Here is a 19559-nt window from a genome sequence, read left to right on the forward strand (position 1 = left end):
CCGCGCCCCTGCAGGCGGCTCCCGCGGGCGCCGGCTCCCGGCTGCATAGCAAGGAGCGACCGGCGCGGGCACGAGGTGAGCTGGGCGCGGGGTTGCGGGGTCCACGCGCGGCTGCGGGGAGCGGGCGAGACCGTGTCAGGGGATCAGGGGAGCCGGGGCGGGGCGAAGTGGTGGTCGCCGGATCCGGGCAACCATCCCAGACCGCAGCGGGGCCGGGCTGGGAGTCGCCGAGGAGCGCGGACGGCTGGGGACCCAGTGCGCGTGGGGCAGGGATATGGAACCGCGCTGGAAGCCGCTTGGTTGCCAGGGGTCCCTTCTTGGCGACACTAGGGACCCCCAGACTGAGCTGCCGCCGCCTCCCAGGGCCGGATCGATAGTAATCCCTGGGCTTGGTGGTCCGGCAGCGGCCTCCGAAAAGCTCATTAGCACCAGCCGTTGTCATAGCAACGAGACCCCAGCGTATTTGGGTTCTATTTATTCTAATTATTATTATCATTATTAGTATTAGTATTTCTTATCCAGCCAGAGGGAAAAAGAAAGGAAGGGCGCAGCGCATCCTGGCGCCTCCAACTGCTCTCCTTGGAAGGAGCAGCGCCGACTGCCTGATGGGCCAAGCGGAGTCCGATTCTTGTCGGGGTCCCTCAGGCTAGGGTCCCCGGGTGGGTGCCAAAGTGGGTGCTTACTGCCCCAGCCAGACCCCTGGGGCCATGGAGGGATGGGGAACCATAGTTATATAATGTGTCCCGAGAGCATTTATATGTAAGAATCCCTCCCCCCAGACTTTTCTATTTTCTGGTAACCTGGGTTTAGTGGGTGCTCCTGCCCGGGAACCCCGGCCCAGCATAGGAAGAAAAAAATGCCTTGCGTGGGAAACTCCAGGGACCTCTCTTGAGGCTGTGTGACCTTGAGCCTGGCTCTCAACTCCTCTGAGACCATCTCTTCCTCATCTGTAAGATAGAAGGGGAGTGGTTCCCATCTGCAGCAGTTGCTGGAACCACCAAGAAAGCAAGCCTGGTGAAGTTCCTGTGAATAGCGATGCTATGTGCCCCAGGCCGGTCTTTGAACCTGTTTCCCCGATACTGTCTAAGATGCCTCAGGTCACTGACACTCTACGATTCTAAATATTGTGGGCGATCCTGCAAGTTGGGCTCCACCCAGAGCCAGACAACCCAGAACTTTGCCCCCTAGATCCCTCTTTGTTCTCTTGCTTGATTCCAATTGCCTAAAGGTGCTTAGGAACCTTTGAAAGTGTCTACTGTCCGCTGTGGGGGCTGATTAAAATGTTCGTTGGAACCACACTCTGAAGCCAGACTTTGGTATCAACCCAAGTTGGTCAGGGCTTCCCAGAACTAAGGTCTCCCCACAGTGCTGAGACCTCCGTAGGGAAATCTTTCTTCCCTCCACACCGGGCTGTTTGCTAGGCCTGCCCTGGTGGAGGGAGATTATGGAAAAGAGCTAGCCAGAAAGTTTTGCTGCCGAGCAGCCAATGAACCTCCCCGCTCAAGCTAAGCCAAACGCATCCAATCAGGGTCTTTTTAATTTTGTTTTAGCTTGGTTTTTGTTTTGTTGAACCATGATTTCACGGTGTAGCCCAGGATGGCCTGGAGCTCATGCTGTAGCTTAGGATGGCTTCGAATTCATTGCAATCTTTCTTCTTCAGCCTCGAGAGGGCTGGGATTAACAGGGGGGAGCTGCCCGCCAGCCAGGGTGTATGGGGTGGAGTGGGGGTGGGGTGGTAGTGTTAACCTCACAGGCACTCTGGGTTCCTGCCTCACTCAGGCCTCTCTCAGGGCAGCCATAGAACTGATAGATGGGAGGGAAGGAGGGAGGGAGGGAGGGAGGGAGAATAGGAGGGAGGGAGGGAGAATAGGAGGGAGGGAGGGAGAATAGGAGGGAGGGAGGGAGAATACTTCTGATAGCAGCGATCCTGCTGTCCTGGGCCATCCAGGCTTGTTGGGGCAGCTGGGCTGGAAGAAGGGGCATGGCTGGGTGTGAGGGCAATTCTGCTTGCTCAGCCCTTTACAGAGGCCTGAGAAAAGAAAGCGTTTGGGACCTGTCCAAAAGGAAGGCAGCTGAGGGCCACTCCCTGCTCACCTGCTGTCCATCTGTTCTCTTGCTGCCCTTCATCGTCGGTGGCCCCATGCCTGGGCCTCGCTCTTGAGGGCTCTGGAGGAAGCAGCTGAGGAGAGTCCCTGATGAGCCATTTGACAGTGGGGCACAAGAGGTGGGCACACAGGAGAGGGGAGGGTTGAGGAAGCCCTAGGTCAGCTAGCGGGAGAAAGATGAACTCTCCACAAGCAAACTTGAGAACGGTGGGGAGGGGAAAGGCCTTCCTTAATCAGCGAGGACTGCGGGGCACACTGTAGGATAGGGAGGACAGAGGAGGAGAGACACCCCTAGCTTCAGCCTGAGAATAGAGATAGGGATGAGTGGGGGCAGGGATCAGTGAGGAACAAAGCTTCTAGGTCTCAAGGCTTTCAGAGGGCAGCCCTGCAGAGAGGTGGGCTGAGGAAGGAACGTGCCCCTCTAACACAAATGCAGCCCTTGCTGGCCCTTCCCCAGATGCCTGATGCCTGGGGCCTGGCTTCTGGGAGAAGGTGGCAGGTGGACTCCAGGCTTGGCTGTGTCAGCTGCCTGTGCCTGCAGGAAGGGACTTCGCTGACACAGACTCTAAGCTGTGCCTGCAGTGATGGGATTCCGTGAGGCAGGCGGCGACAGGGAGGACCATTGTTCGGAGCAATGCCCAGTTTTGTACGAGTGTCTTATGGACTCTCACACAAGCTCCCGTGGGTACGTTTGCCCATTCTTCTGTGCAAATGGGGGACCTGGAGTGGAAAGGCTGTTAATCAGAGTCCAGTTAGCACCCTGCTACTAAGGACCAGGCCACATTGCCTGGAACCCAGCCTTTGACCCTGGTGAGAGGAAGGAGTTGGCTCTGCAGGCGGTGTAGTGACCACTGGGAGTCTGCTCACCAATATTGCTCTATTAGCTTTCCTTGTGATGGTCTCAGAATAGGGCTCCTTCCTGGAGGTGTTCCACCTCTGTTAATGTATCCTCCATTGCTATGGCAATCCCTAAGCAATGTGGGGCCTTATTTCCCAGCCCCTGTCCTATGCCGTGGTTTTGAGAAGCTTGGCAGCATTAGAAGGTTCTCCTTGTGCGGTGTGCCCCCTGCCTATAGTGCTGCTCTTTAGGCCTGTCTCTTTCTTCTCCGTGATCCTGCCCTTCCCTCCTTCCAGCCATCCCATCACATTCCAGGGCTCCTTGGTGTGGCTACTTTTAGATGACACCCCTCCGCTGGGAAGGTGACAGGCATTCTCAGGCCTGCTCAGACTGACCCCTAGGAAGCCCCATCTTGTTACAACCAGGGCCAAGTCCTCATTCATCCTGGGTTGTCTGAACAGGCCATCACCATCTGGGCCTTGGCTGTCCCAGCTGCCCTGGTCCTGCTGATGTTGCCCCCATAGACAACATCTCTCAGTCCACTCCCTCTCTTTGAGGGTAATCAGTGTCCTTCTCTGGGTATCTTGACTTAGCTTGTCCCTGGCATGTTGAGAGTACCTTGCCTTGGAAAGTACTGGGGACATTGACCTGGGAGTAGGGGTGCAAATGCCTTAAAAGATGGACTTTCTCTACTCCGCCCCCCCCCCCGAGCCAATTCTTGAGAGCCCCCTCTGGAATCCCTTCCCTGGTCATGTGAACACTCGTCCATTTGTATTTATTTTCAAAGTTAGCTTCAATGAATAGGGACACAGGTCCACATGTGCCCAGCATTCTGCTCTTACCCACTTATGGGGCTCTGATCATCACCCCCTCATGTCTGCACAGCTGAGCCAGAAGATATGGTACACACACCTTGGAGAATAGAGAAACCATCTTTGCACATCCCAAATGACACCCATTTAACAGTGAATTAAGTTCTGTGAACCCTGGGAGAGAGAGAAAAATATATTTTTTTTTTGTTGTTCACACTTCCCTGGAAAACAAGAGCAATCGTGGTCTTTTAAAAGCCAGCTCCGTAATCTGCTTATTCCTGCCTGGCGGCCTCTTAGGAACAAGCAGAGGGAAAGCTGGAGGAGGGACATAGCTGCTCTGGCTGAGAGCCTTGCATCGGGATGCAGGGCTGGGAAAGTTCAACTCCCGTGCCAGGTCTTGGAGCTCCTGGATGTGTGAGGGGCTCGTGATAAAATGTCACTTTCTCAGACATCAGCACAAATTAAAGGCAGATCCCTTCCAGCTTTCCGTCCGCGCGTGCTTCAGCAGCAGTGGGGCCGGCTTCACGGAGGCTTGCTGGGAACCTGCAGCTGGAATCCAGCTGAGAACCAGCGTAGTTAGCGTTCATTCACTCCCAACTCCCAGAGCACCTTGCAAGCCAGGCTCAGAGCGGCAGAGAGAATCTGACCCACTTGCCCTGCTGTGCTGCGCAGACTGGATGCAGGAATACAGAGGTACCTGAGAGGGGCAGGGAGGGCTGTTGAAAAGGGGAGCATCAGCTGGAGTGTGTCTTGAAGGGCGTGCAGGAGTGATGCCCAGCAGAGGAGGCAGACGACGTTTCTTGAAAGGGATGTTCTATGTCCCATAGAAGCCTGGCCCCAGAGTGACATCTTCAGGCTTGAATACATTTTTCCTTTGTTACAATCTAGCCTGACATATGTTTGTCTCCTAGCCCTCTGTGCCCGTTGTCACCTGTCACCCTTAGATGGCCTGAAGCAGGTTTCTGATTCTCTCAGGAGTGCTGAACCCTGAGAGCAGGAAGGATGGTGGCCAGTTGCAGACAGATGTGGCGTGACCCTGGACTGAGTGGGCTCCGTGAGGGTGGGGAGCAGCGTGAAGGCTGTTATTGAAACTCAGCACTAAACTGAAGAGATTCAGACACTGCCTCTGAAGCCCTGGGCTGTGGTAGGGACTGGACTTAGGGATGTGGGGTCTGGGCCTGTCCAAGCCCACCTGTGCTCTGAGTCCCACGCTCTGCACACCTGGAACAGGCTTTGTGGGTCTGCACACAGGGTGGTATCATCACTGTCTGTCGGCACAGCAGGAAGCCCGCAGCCCCCATCACCTTGTTTGTGCCACTGTGATGTTTAGATAGTTCGGGCTTCTGGGAGCAGGCCCAGGATGTGGCATTGCTGGGTGTAACTGCCTGGAATTGGAGCCCTTTTGGGACTGAGCCCAGCTGCTGTGCTGGGGCCCGTCACCAAGGCAACGAGTCCTGGGAGTCATGGAGGCAATCCTGGGCTCCATTCTGGACAAGTCTGTCTTCTGCATGCTGCTCACTGGAAGACCCTGGGTAAGTTATGCAGCCCTGCAGCCTCAGTTTCCCCACCTGCAAAATGGGTGGCTCTTTGGAATGCATTTGGTGCTGCCTTCAGTGCCCAGCCAGTTCTCTCAGAGGCTATACTCTGTGATGTAAACTCCTATTCTGTTGCCATTGCTTCCTCAGCACTGAGGAGACGCAAGATAAGCAAGTCCATGGTGCCCCCGGCCCCTGCAGCAGGGGTAACCACAATGGTAGTTGTCATTGTTATGTCAGGAAAGGATGCTGAAGTCCAATGCCCCAGCACCATGGCAACTGCTGAACAGGGGGTGAGGAGGCAGTGATGGACCGGCACTTTCACCCCACTCCTGTCAGCCAGCCAGGGGCCTTGTGCATCCTTCTGAGCCCCAGGATAGTAATGTCAGGTATCTTTGCATGAGTGCAGAGAGGACGGGGGCAGGAACTGTAGCGTTCTGAGAACCCCACCAGTTCCATCGATGGCTCCTTTGCCCCACCCCAGCTCTGACTTCTCTCTGACCCTCAGTTTCCTCATCGCAGAGGTGCTATGGGGTTTAAGCGAGACTGGTACATAGAAAATGCTCAGTACACGCTGTCATAGGATGCCACAGATACCACAGAGGCCAGGGCAGGGCTAGCCTTCTCTACTCGGTGTGGAGGCCTCTTACCCCCACCCAGGCCTAGCATGTTGGACAGGTTTGCTCTAACTGAAGAGAGAGATGGCCAAGTGAATGAGTGAGTGGATGGATGGATGGATGGATGAATGAATTGATTAATTAATTAATCACGGTAGAAGAAGCACCACAGCCTCATATCAGGGCAGCCCAGGGAAAGGCTGATCCAGAGGCGGCACCCTCCTGTCTCTCTCCCTGCCACTATTTTTTGAAGGGGTTGGTGGCCTAACCTGGGGCCCAGGCTCCTTGATATCCCAGCGTTTAGTCCTGCAGCTCGGCAGAGCCAAATTCTTCACCCTGAACTTCCGGTCTCCCCGGAGTGTCTCTGACTCTTCCTCCCCATCATGCAAGAGGCCACCCTTGTGCAGTCATTGCTCAGAACCCTGGGTGCAGTGACAGTGTGCTTGAAAGGGGAACAAAATCAGAGAAGGGGCCCGGGGTACAAGCTGCAGTGGTGGAGGGTTTGGAGCGCAGGAGCAACATGGCACAGCAGCGCGTGCCACCCAGTCCTCGGTGCCGGTTCTTGCAAAGAGCCCAGGGCGCAGAACAGCGAAGGGATAACAAAAGCCAGAGGTGCTGAAAAGCAGCCCCAGAGCTGGGCAACTTTGCCAGCTCCCCTGGAGCCCCAGTGACTTGGAGACACCCTCTACCTTCTGACCACAGCTCCATTCGGCTACAGAACCTGCTTTCAGGTTCATGACCAGTCCCAGCAGAGGGTCTTCGTAACGCATGACTCACCAGAGCCCAGCCAGCTCTGAGTTAGGAGAATGCCTTCCTTGGTCAGCAGATGAAGGAAGGGAGGATGGTCTCTGTCTTGGCCACATCCTCAGCATGGCAGCCTCACCTGGTACCCTTTCCCCTCTCTACCTCAGTTTCCTTCTTTGTAAAGTGGGTCCACATCAGGTGACTGAGGGCTCATGGTTCTTTCCTCACCTCCCGTTTGTAACCTAAATGCCTGGGACAAGAAAACGTAGCCAGCCTGGGGAAGGGATGGCCTGTAGGAGCGGTGCAGAACCCTTCTTTGGGTGGTCTTGCTTCATCTAGGGCATGCGATGAGCGAGGAAGGGCAAGAAGCCTGGCTTCCATGGCTGGAAGCAACCCAGGGAAGCAAGATTGAGAGAATCAGTTGTCCCATGTGTCTGACCTCTAGTACTTACCCAGCAGGGTCAGAGCCTCTAGTAGAGCTGAGACAGTCACCTTCTGTGCCCTGGGGCGTGACCACTTTGGGAGGAGATGCACAGATATTGGGAATGACAGATGAGGAGCAATTCTATCTGGCAGGGGTGGGGGCATCAAGGAGGCCTGCCTGGAGGAGGTTACAACACAGGTGCTGGAGGGGATAGAGCGGCGAAAGGGCAACATTGGAGCCCTGAAGAATGAGTCTGAGACACTCCCCACGTTGTAGCCTGTCTGTCCCAAAGCATTCATGGAGAGCTGCGTGGAAGTTAAACTCCCTACCCGGCCCACTCAGATCAGCTTGGAGTTCTCATTTCACCGCATAGACTTAAAATGACAGTAAGTGGAATGAATGTCACCACCACCCACTGCTGTGCCCAAGGCAGACATTACTAATCAACTCACCCTAGCAGGACAGGTGACCCAGGCCTCTGTGCAATATGGTCTTATGAGCCCCCCGAAAGGGCATGTAGTTACCCTGCCTGCTATGGGCCACGGGATCACAGAGCCGATGTAGTTCTTTGATAGCTGGGACTAACTTAGACGGCTAGAGTACTCTCCTGGACAAGGGAGTGGGAAGGGGGGCTCCATGGTCCCAGGGAAGCAGAGCTATTCCACCAAGGACATCATGTCATTCTGGATCCCTAGTCAGGGATGCCGCTGTGGAGCGCAGAACCCTTCCTTCTGGAGCCAGTCCCTCACCTGTCACCGGCAGGTCCCAGGATGAGCCCAGGACAGCCTTCGCTGTCCATCTAAACCCTGGCTAAAAGAGAAGGGGAGAATGTCACCAGGAGAAAGACCAGCCCGAGGCGCGCGACTTCTCTCCTGAAATCCAAACAATCGGACAATCTGTTCGGGATCGATTTAGAAGCAGCAGAGTGAAAAAAAAAATCAGCAAATACAGTGTGAAAGCTATTTTCTCTTTCTCCGCGCGGCTGGGAAGCGGCTGGGCTGGAGTTTATTTGTAACCTGGCCAAGGCTAGCCAGGCCTCCCCACTCCCTCCAGTCCACTCATGCCCTCCCTGCCCACGGCCGCCTCCTCTACACCCACTACCAGCTGGACACCTGGGGGCTTGCTGGACGGCATCACCCTGCTTCAGCCTCGGAGAGTCAACATTGGCAGAGGTCGCAGAGACAGCATGGTGGTCTCTGTGTTTCCCCAGGCACCTTGTGGGTGGTGGGAGGCTCTCAGAAAAAGCACTGGGCCAAGACCCTGCACTCTGGGGACCCAGGATGGCACATGTCCCCAAGACTGGTCTGGCATGTTTCCCCAGGCCCTGGGATGAAGGCATATGTAGCAGCTGTCCAGTAAACAGTTCTAATCAGAACGGTAAGTGGAAGGACAAGGGGAGGCAAGAAGCAACAAAAATGAGGCTTTGACTTACGTGTTCACTCCTGGTCACACTGCTCTCGGTGCGGGTGGCACTGAAGCCTGATCGGTCTCCATAGCCTTGTCCCTGGGGTCAGGAGTACCCCTGGAAGGTTTGGAGCCTCCATGTCGGTGAGCCCCTTCTTTCCCAGGCGTGCAGAGTTTCTCACTCTTCTTTACCCTGCAGCTGGAACCTGAGCCACAAGCTAATTATTTTAAATTTAAATTTAAATAATTGAATACAGAGTTAGGGCAGAGTCAGAGAGGGACCAGGCCAGAAAGCTGACACTTCCCTGGGGGCCTGAGTGGCCCCCTATGGGAGTGTGAGGGACTGTAGGGAGCTGATGTCTGCAGGTGTCTATAGGCACCTCTGGGCAATGGGAAGGCCGATGGCTCAAATGTCCCTGCTCTTTCTTTGGTCACAGGTATGAGAGGCTGGTTGGTTCAGGGACTGGCAGCTTTTTCCCCCTAAACCTGGATTTTCTCCCTGAAATCCAAAGCCAAGAGCCAAGGCTCAGAAACGTTCTGGGCTGCGGAGACCAGAGAAGCTCAGTCTAAGTCCCAAGTGTGCGGCTGCTGTGTGATCTTAGGCAGGCAGATTATCTCTCTGGGTTTAGTTTTCTGTTCTGCAAACTCAGAGCAGAGGCCTCTCCTCTTTTGAATATTTAAGCTGCTGAGGTTTGTGGAGCTTGGTGTACAGTAGGTGCTTGGTGCAGTCTTTCCTGTCTGGTTCCACCGCGGGAAGCAGATCACCCTCTATTTCGGCTCCTACTCTGTGGATTCCAGTCCCCAGGTGACAATGAGATCAATGTCAGAGCACAAGGCGACTCCTGAATCCCAAGCATCTTGAGTACCCACCCTGAGCCGCACAGGAGCCGCATGGATGGGGCTGGATCGGCTGGAGGCAGTGTAGAGACAGACGGGGGCAGGAAGTCTGAGACGGCTCCAGTTCCCATCTGCCGCATGTGACCTGCCACAAGGTGCATGTCCCCTGCCAGTGACTATGCCTCAGAGGACAGGCAGGGAGAGGAACAGCTCTAAGGTCAAAGATTCATCCTCAAGCTTCCCATGTTGGACCAGAGTGGGCTCCCTAATTTAAGGGTAGATCATGTATGCAGGGTCCTCTCTCCCAGATTGGCCTACTTTGTCTTCAGTGGCTGTAGCTGTGGCCGCCCTCTGTAGGCACCCACCCACCCACCCACCCAGTTCCTCCCTGTTGCTGCGTCTCCTTGGGTTTTTGCAAACCAAGCTCTTCCACAACAGCCTCTGATGTTACCTCCCCAGTGGAAGAAAGTTCTGAGCCCACAGTCCCCCAAAGTGGTGCTAATTAGACCCCCGGAACACTGTTTATCCAGACATCAACTGAGGTCACAAGGACACGGCAATTTCGTCTCCATAACCAGACACCTTCCAGTTGGAAAAAGTCAAGTCTGCTAGGGTGGGCCGGGGGACATGGTGCCTCTGAGAATGTGTGATGGGGCTCTGCCCCCCAGGTCCCCACCCAGGGTGGGCTCCCGAAGTGAATGCTTGTTCTAGTTTGCTTCTGTTGTGTGATAAAAGACTGAGCTAAACCAATATGAAGAAGTGCTGGGTTTGATTCCCACACCCTGGGTCACACTCCTCCACCTCCATGTTCTCCACCACCTCCTCCCCCCCTCCTCTACCTTCTTTCTCAACCTCCTTCACCACCTTCTCCCCCTTCTCCTCCTCCCTCCTCCTCCTCCACCTCCTTCACTTCCACCTCCTCCGACACCACCTCCACGACTGACAGGTCACTCCTCCTCCACATCCTCCACTGATAGAGGTCAGAGCAGGAAGTCAAGGCAGGAACCCGGAAACAGGAGCTGAAGCAGAGGCCCTGGAGGAGTGCTGTTTGTTGGCTTACTCCTCAAGGCTAGCTCACCCAGCTTTCTTAGAGGACCCAGGACCACCTGTCCATGGATGGTACCACTCACAGTGAACTGGTCCCTCCCACATTGATCACCATTCAAGAAAATGTAGCACACACGCCCGCAGGCCAGTCTGATGGAGGCCTTTGCCCCGTTGATGTTCTCAGATAACTTCAGCTTGTGTGGAGTTGATGAAAAACTAACAGGTACAACTGCTAAGTTCCACTATGGTTAGCCCCCTACATCCGCAAAGCAAGTTCCCCAGTGAGTGCCCCCAGCTGGGGGGGTTGGTGGGCAGTCCCTCCATCATCACCCTCTTGGCAGTGGCTAGAGGGGCATGTCAGGTACCCACAGACAGTAGCACTGAGAGTCCAGTCTTGTTCCAATGTGGTCAAATCTCTAGTCTCCCTTTGGGCAGGGGGTAGGGACTGAGAACAGTAAAGAGGAGGTAGGAAGTGATTCTCTCTCTGTCTCTCTCTCTCTCTCTCTTTCTCTCTCTCTCTCTGTCTGCTCTGAGGATAACCAAAAGAGGGAACCCCTGGGTCAGGAGCCCTGGGGTCCGACCTGGGAGGAGGCACAAAGCCTTTGGAAGTCAGGTATCTCCACTGCCAGGCGAGATGATCAGAGGTTTGGTCTGCTTCTGAGGGACGCTGTGACCCCATGACCACAGGCATGTGTAAGGAGTGAGGGCCCCATGTGGTCAACTCAGGCAGGACACTGTGTCTTAGCTGGTGTCTGGTTTGGGGTGGGGTGTCCTTTGACCTTCTCTACACCCCCATTCCCTTCAGCACAGTGATTTGCTCTGGGGTGAAAGGCAAGTTAGGGAGGTGACATCCAAGATAGAGGAGTTTGGGGATCTGACTGCTGAGAGATTCTGATTTGGGGCTTGACATATTTGGAGTGGCAGGGGCCTCAAGATTGCAAGTCAGCAGGGAGAAACTTGCCTGCTTAGGTGTGCTCACCAGGGGATCAAGAGCCACTCACTCCTTGCAGTCTTTAGAAGTGCTTGGTCCTATCCATGTCCAGCCATGCCTCTGAGGAGACATCCTGGGTGACAGCCAATGAGAACAGGTAGGCCTGGCCTACTGAGGCCGGTAGCCAGGTCACAGGTCATCCTTGGTGCCATTGCCACTGTTGGGAGGAACATCCAAGCCTTGCCTGGCTCACAATGGCAGCTTTAGCGCCAATTATGGGGAGTGGGGGCTCATTAGTCCCAGTCATGGACCAAGTTGGCGACAGATGTGTGAGTGGCCACATCCTCCAGGCTGCCTGAGAGGCTGACTGTGACTGTCAGGGAGAGGGTACTCTGCCATCTCCGTGGTGGTCCTATTTGCATAAATTTGAAGTTGATTGGCCTAGAGGCAACTTCATTTGATCACAGATGACAAGCTTCTGGTTGGAACAGCAGCCGCTGTCAATTGGCCTCCTTGGTGACTTGGTTTGTTATAGTTGGCACTGCCATCCCTTCGCACACTCCCTTCTTCTCACTCCCTCGATTCAACACGGTCTCCCAAGGGTACCCAGTTTGGGACAGCTCAACCCTGCAGACACCTGAGCTGTTAGCAAGCAGCCAGGCTCCCAGGCAGGAGTGAGGTAACCCAGAGCCTGCAGTTCCAATCAGCTCCCCGGAGAGGGGTGGCCTGAGGGCTTGCTTGCAGACTTGGGTTGATGGTTGGTGCTAATAAAGCTTTATTGAACAAAGCATCTGCCCTTACCTAGCTCTGTCTTGGAACAGCGACTCTGCCTTCCTAACCTGCCACAGTCATCTGCAACAGTCACACCCAGGCTGTGTCTGGGGATCTTCTCTCTGCACTGCAACAAAACACCTGAGACAATCAGCTTAAACCAAGAAAAGATTATTTTGGCTCTTCGTTTGAACAGCTAGCCCATGGTCAGTTGGCCCTATTGCTCTGAGCCTCTAGTAAGGCAGAGCATTGCGGTAGGGATGTAGAGTGAACTCTTTTATCTCCTCATTAGGTACAAAAGGCAGTCAGGGGAAGGAAAGGGGCTGGGGCCTCAGCACCCCCTTCAAGCCTGCCCCAGCCCTCCCTTCAAGCCTGCCCCAGTTCCCCCTTCAAGCATGCACCCAGCTCCCCCTTCAAGCATGCCCCCAGCGGCTGGAGGACTTCTCACTAGGGTCAGTGAGAACTGACCACTACCTTCCAATAGCCCCAAGAAGGAAATAAAACCCTTAAGTGTATGGACATTAAACTGTGGGACCTGAATATCATCCCATTAGACAGATGGGAACACAGAGGCTGGGAGAGGCTCCTGATTTGCCCAAGGTCCCACACTGGGAGACCATGCTTATTGTCACCCTTGGCATACTTCCCTCGCCCCAGAATCACCCAGCTAGTTGGCCTGACTAATACTTAACTCTTCCCATTCTGAATCCAAAACAAAGGCCTCTGCCGGAATAGTGTTCCCTTCAGGCAGGTCCTAGAATAATCTGCTTGATCCCCCTTGGACTGTGGCCATGTGATCCTCTGGAGACCCAAAGGAAGCTGTTCTTTTTTCCCCCTCTCCCGCCATCTGCAGAACCAGATTTCTGCTCCTAGTATCTGCCCAGGTGTTTGCCCACTCTGTCTGTGACTTCTGGGGCCGCGGAGAGGGGGACAGCAATAAGGAGACCAAAGCACAGCACCCAGGACCGGGAGGAACTATTCCCCCTAAGAGGCCAGGTGTTCCTTAGCCATGCGGTGGGGCTGGGTCGGAGGTAACCTGAGTTCTGAGAGTGGAATTCCCCAGGTTAGACCAAAGCACTGAGCTATGAGGACATCTGTGACCGCTGGTCCCAGTTGACAGATGAAGGAACTGAGGCATGGAGTCTGTGATCAAGTCTCCCAAGGGATAGAGTTCTGGGGCTCATGTGAAGAATCCTAGGGATCCTGGGATGGGGGGTCAAGTCCCTCCTGGGGTCAGAGCCTGGACTCCAGGAAACACAACCCCAGCTGGATTGCACGGTTCCCTGTGTGCCTCATCTCTCTGCAGGCATGGGCTTGCCTGTCACTCTTGAGACATAGGTATATTTTATTTTTAAGTGTGTGCCTGTGTGTGTGGGTCAGAGTTTAACATTGGTATCTTTTAAATCTTCCTCAACTGCTTTTCCCTCTTGTGATTTGAGACAGGGTCACTCACTAACTCAACCTAGTGCTCACCAATGCAGCTGCCCTGGCCTGTGAGCTCCAGGGGTCCACCCATGTCTCCTCAGTGTTGGGATGACAGGCACCCATGACTGCTCTTGGCCTTTTAACATGGGCGCTGGGGACCCAGAATCAGGACCTCATGCCTGTGTGACAAAGCACTTTTCCCACTGAGCCTTCTCCCTGGCCCCCATCTTGTCTTTTATATAGGACTTTTCTATATTGCTCTATATTTTATTTGAGGGACCTAGACCATGCCCCTGGATTCCAGCTCTCTCCATCTACCTCCATGTGGTGCTTTCAATAGTTGCCTGTTTGTTGTTCGTCAGTGATGTAGTAAATATTCCTGTCTGTCTGTCTGTCTTCACCAGGGCCAGGTGCTGGTTCCTGTGGGTCGCTATAGCATCTCCCATTCTCCCCCGTGAGCCTTGCCAAATCTGGATGCATTTTGATCCATCCAGTAGGTACACATTTTAAAGCTCTCTTCAGCCTTGTACAGAGTGTCGATCTGAATTCAATCTTGGAAACATAAGCATCTTCCTTGGCTTTGCATGGCTAGGGTGGCCTGGGATGTCTGATGTGACCGTTCCTTTTTTGACAGCCGAGGAAGCTCCGGCATTTGGCCATCTCGCGGCAACGTTTTTCATCTTTTTCCCTTTGGACGATTTCCAGGCCTCTCTCATAAACAGTGCCACTGGGAGCCCATTCTAGAACTTGATGCCCTTGGGTCTCTCACTGCTTGGCTTAGAAGGGGGTGTAAGCCACACTCCTTAGACATGGTATCTGGGTGGGTGGAGGAGAAGGACCCAAGATGTGCTCCAGTGAGCCTCCCTGACAGACCCCTCCTGGTGCTCTTTGCTCGCCTGGTATGCGGCTGGTTTCCGTGTAGCTCTGCTTCTGCCAAAGGGACTGGGGAGAAGACCCTAGGTGGTACCAACTTTGTACCACGATTGACCCTCAGGAGGGCAGTGACAAAAGTAGCCAGGTGGCCCAAGTTCAGAAAGGCAAAGCGACTCATGGATAAGAAGTGTCAGAGCTGAGACTTGAATCCGCGTTCAGACTTCCAGTTTAGAGCCCTTCCTGCTCCCTGTCAGCTACCTCGGTTTGTGTGTCAGCTTTGTCACAGGGTAACCTGTGCACATTATTCCCACCCTGTGCCCTCACTTGTACACCAAGGATCACCATAGCACCCCAAACCTCAAGGATGACGTAACCTCCCAGCCCGTACCACAAGGCGGTCACGTGACATGTGCCCTGCATGGTACCCAGACTCTGGGCTGCCACGGTCCATCTGGATTATGGCTAGATAAGGGCACACAAACCCATGTATGCTGCCTGCCAAGAAGGATAAAAAAGGTTTATCTCTGGCCTGGCTCGGGAGGGTAGATTCCAGGGGCAGCGGGCGGGGACTCGGGGAGCTGGCCTCCTTTATGGCCAGGCTCTTAATGCCACCCAGAAGCTGAAGTGCAGGCTGCTGTAGGGATGCCAGCCCAAGGCAGGCAGGGAGGGCTGAGCCACACAGATCTGGTGTGGGAGGTGTTGTGAGGTGGGGCAGCCAGGAACAGGGTTGATGTGGAAATTGGGGTGCAGGGTCCGGGGTTGTGTCCAGCCTGAAGTATCTCAAAGAGCAGGGAAGGGTGGCTCTCCCTGCAGAGAGACCCCCACAGAAGCCCTTTGGGTCTGCCCATGTCCTAGCTCTTTCATGCCTTGCTGTGTGACTTTGGGTTAGTGCTGACCCTCTCTGTGCCTTCGTGTCCTTTTAACAAGAGCCTTGAAAGATGGCTGGGAAGAGAGAGTTATATGAGAGACCAGGACCTGCTGTGTGCTGAGAACTGCAGACCTGAGCTGGGGATAAGCTGAGTGTTCCAGGGACTAGCAGGACATGACCTCTAATGGGCAATGGGTTGAAAAGCAGGGTATGATGTCAGCCATCTTGAAATCAGGACAGGAATTTGGCCAAGCTGGTATGGAGTTAGCCAGTGGTGACCAGCTACCTGCCACCTCTCCGGGTTCCTGAGATATGTATGCCCTTCTTGCTGATGCCGGAGCTTGTTATGTCCTGCACACCTCAGGGCAAGGAGGGCACAGGAGAGGTCCTCACAGTGACTCCCTGCCTTCCACAGCCTCCTCCCAGTCAAGACTCAGTGGGTTCATTTGTGTGCTGAGCCCCCAGGCAAAAGGCCCCCAGAATCCTGCCACAGCCGGGACATTTCGCAGGATTGTCTTGGTCTGCTCATCTGAGAACTGGGACTCTCACTGGGTGCTGAAAGGGCCCCCTGGGACAGTGAACCCAGAGTCTGGGTGGAGGGGGCTCACTGGTGACATGTTCCTAACTTCTGCAGCCCCAGGAGCAGCCAGACTCCTTTCAGCAAACACAGGGTGGGTGGGGTGGAGGGCTGGCCAGCTGGTGGGCTGGAAGCCTCTTTTGCCTATACAAGGCCCGACCCAGCTTCTCGCCCTCCATGGGTTTAGGGCTGATGGCTACTGAGAGCCAGGAAAGAGGAAAGCAGCTGCAGAGGGATTGCAGTATGTGCAGGTGTCTCTGGTCCCGCCTCACAGAACTCTGAAAATAGAGGATGTCTTGTGAAAGTTTCCAGGAAAAAGTAAAGATGACCGGGGCCAGGCAGAAGCTCCCTGGGGATGCACAGACAGCTGGCTCATGACCTGTCCATGTTCTAAATCTGCCACCCCTTGCTGTGTGACTTTGGGCTAGTGCTGACCCTCTCTGTGCCTCTGTGTCCTTATGCAAGAGCCTAGCGTGGAAGGTGGCTGGGAAGAGAGAGCTAGGTGAGGGACCCGGGCCTGATGTGTGCTGAGAGCTACAGGCCTGAGGTGGGCAGGGTAAGTTGTGTGCTCCACTGCTCTATGGACCGGGAGGATGTGGCGGGCGGCAGCGGTGAGGGTGGGGGAAGGAACCAGGTGCTGATCCAGGCCTTCCTGTTTCTTCAGCTTCTAAAAAGTTGGCTGGCATTAGGAGCTCTGACCCTGATGACAGCTGGTTTTGGACACAGGCACTGTTCCTTGAGGGTCCCTTCCCAACCCAGTGTCCAGGAATGCCCTTCTCTTCCTCCATGCTCACTCAGTAGGCCAGCCCAGTGTTACTAGGCTGAACACAGTGGGGACAGATCAGGTCTCTAGGAGGAAGTGGGGGGACAGTGGGCTCCTTTTGAGCCCCTCCCCTACTACACAGTAGGTATTCAATGAGGCAGCCTCTCCACCCTCCCTGTCCTGTCCTCCCCAGGAGGTGCTGGCATCTCTGTGAGCTGTGGATCTCTGTGCGCTGTGGGCTGACTCTCATGAAGCATGCAGTGTCCTCCTTGTGTCCACAGCATTCACCAGGCCCTGCTGGCCTGCGATTCCAGCCTCACCGCCCTCTTCCTACTCTACACCCACAGGTTCAGATCCACCTCCTGCCTCGTGGCCTTGGCACGGCCGGGCTCGCTGCTGGCAGTGTGCCCTTTCACACAGACTCGGTCTCCTCTGGTCTGATTTGGGTCTACTTACCTACCAGACCTCAGCTTCTAGGACTTTTGACCCAGGCCACTCTAGGCCCTCCCTTCGCCCTCAAGAGTCCTACCTGTATAGCTCCCTGCAGGCCTGTGGTTCCCAGGCTAGGCTCATGTGCAGTATAAAGGATCGAGTGTATGGGGAGATGAATGAAAGAATGAATGAATGAATGAATGAATGAATGAATGAATCAGTCAATCAATGCCTCATCTCCTCCTTAGCCCTTCCCATGTCCCTTAGGATGTGTGGGCTGCCCCATTACAGATAGGAAACAAGCACAGGGCCTTGCTCCTCTCCCTGAGAAGGCCCCCAGCACTGAGGAAGACCGACCACATTCTGATAGGTGGTGGGTGAGCCTGCCTTTTCTCCCACCTGTCACTCTAAGGAACATTCTTTAAGTCACATCTCTTTCTGTGCCTGGGGTTCCTGAGGCTGGTTCCCCTCCTCCTAACAGCTGGTTGCTGGGAGGCCTGAGGCACAGGCTGCCATACGGAAAAGGCCGGGGGTCATCTCAGCCAGATCTTCCATTTACCCAGAGCAGATGGAGATTGAGGCAAAGTGGGGAAGAGCAGCCCCACCCCCACCCCGTGCTCCTTCACCAGGCCTGGAAAGCCACAGGTAGCCAGCCCCACACAGCCTCCCTTCTTCAGGCCTTATTTTCCTCCCCTGTGAAGCAGGATGGCGGGGCGGGGGTGGGGGGGAGCTGCCTCACACATCTGGCAAGCCGCACACACGGAACTGTTGATGGGTGTAGAGTGGGGAGGCTCTTGAAAGGGGCAGGTGGAGCCGCCCTGGTTGGGCTCAGAACTTGGACCCTCTAAAGCCTGGTTGGCTGTGAGGTGGGGAGCAGACGCTGAGGGAAGGAAGGAAGGGAGCCTTAAATGGGGATAAACTCCTCTCTGGAAGTGGGGACTTAGGGAGGCGGGAAGCTGCATTCTTCCCCGGTTAGACGCCAGTGTACAGAGCCTTCTCCCCTCCCTCACCTGACAAGAAGATAATACCCTGCACACTGGGGCTCGGAGCTGGTGCCTGACCCACTAGCCCTGGAGCTGGGACCCTTTTCTGCAGATTCAGGTGGCTCCAAATTGGGGGCCTAGCACAATGAGCTAGCCATCCTCACCATGCCTCTGTTTACCTCTATTTTTTTTTTGTTTATTTTTAATCTAGAAGTTTCTAAAGCTTTGCCAGTGTCCAGAGTGTCTGCAGAGCTCCTATTCTGAGGAGAAAAAAAATGGATACTTATTTAGTGCCTACTGTGTGCAAAATATAGAGGTGGAATTAGAAGTCTGGGAGACGTCCAGACTGTGAAGCTATTCACCAGCCAGCTTAGTAAAGGCCATGGGGGTTGAGGAAAAGCCCAGCAGAGCCAGGGAGAGCTGAAGTGGCATCGGTGTGGCCATACCATACGTTCGTTAGGGTGCATGGAGCCTCTCAGGACTTAATCATTGCCTTTGGGAGCTGCATGCAAAGAGTTCTGCCTATGAGCTCTGAGCCGTTGCCAGCTGTGTCTGCTGCCCCGCCAGCTTCAGGCCCCTGTCTAGCCTTATTACCCTCCACAAGGTGGGTGGCAGGAGTGCCCTGTCACACACCAAGAAACAGACCAGTAAAGCATAAAGCAGCTTGCCCTGCTTCCCCTAGCTAGTGCCAAGGTTTTCTTTCTTTCTTTTTTTTTTTTTTTTTTTTTTTTTTTTTTTTTTGTTGGTTTTCGAGACAGGGTTTCTCTGTGGCTTTGGAGCCTGTCCTGGAACTAGCTCTGTAGACCAGGCTGGTCTCGAACTCACAGAGATCCGCCTGCCTCTGCCTCCCGAGTGCTGGGATTAAAGGCGTGCACCATCACTGCCCGGCTCTCAAGGCTTTCTTTCAAAACCACCTGTACTGACACAGAACTGAGCCTGCACCCCGAATCCGATAAGTCCCTCTGTAGCTGGGACTCGGCAGCCTCAGCTCAGCTTGCAGTCTGCCACCCTCCGACTCTGTAACAACTGTTAGCCTCTCTGAGCTCCGGGTTGTGGGTTTCATAAAAGGAGATCCGTGGCTCCACTCAGCCAGCTCTGCACGGGTTTGGGAGATGCCTACTGTGAGCCACACCCACTGCTCCAAAAGACAAAGAGCCAAAGCAACGGGGTCTCAACGGGGTGACAAGGCTGGACTCATATTAGCTGTCCTAGGGTGTGAGGAGCTGGCCGACCCCTCCCACTGCTGACCACGCCTCCTGGTTGCAGCCGGTCACCTCTCCTGCCTCCTCCCCCACCCATGCTGCAGCCACCCCACTCTGGCTCACACAGTAAGGAGACTCACCCTCATGCCTCCTACTGCCTCAGACAGATCAGAGGTACAAGCTTTGATCTACCTTCAAACTCACGGTGACGTGTCCCAAGTTCCTGGTACATATTGTCCTAAAAACCAAAACTCAGGAAACTGACATCAGGCTGACTGCTGAGAACAGGCACTGCGCACTTGAATGACCACTGTCTATGCAAGACTGTGGGGGCTATTGGGCCTTGGGTATACGTGTACACGCCTCTGGGT

At 54.7% G+C, this 19559-nt stretch overlaps 1 protein-coding gene across 2 annotated transcripts in view; it reads left to right on the forward strand.

The window, feature by feature from the left end:
- The first annotated feature begins 8 nt into the window (after positions 1–8).
- The window catches only part of Shisal1 (shisa like 1), a 56054-nt gene continuing 36503 nt past the window's right edge, over positions 9–19559 (forward strand). The window contains exon 1 of one of the 2 annotated variants that reach the window (XM_005354420.2): positions 9–75. Coding sequence is in view for 1 of the 2 variants with exons in the window: in XM_026782774.1 (XP_026638575.1) it covers positions 4433–4448 (16 nt within the window). In the remaining variant the exon portion in view is untranslated. Of the gene's footprint in view, positions 76–4377; positions 4449–19559 lie in introns of those variants that run through there. The other variant, XM_026782774.1, reaches the window with a different exon arrangement.

Source organism: Microtus ochrogaster, chromosome 15 (assembly GCF_000317375.1).
Source record: "Microtus ochrogaster isolate Prairie Vole_2 chromosome 15, MicOch1.0, whole genome shotgun sequence".
In the NCBI taxonomy this organism is placed as follows: Eukaryota; Metazoa; Chordata; class Mammalia; order Rodentia; family Cricetidae; genus Microtus; species Microtus ochrogaster.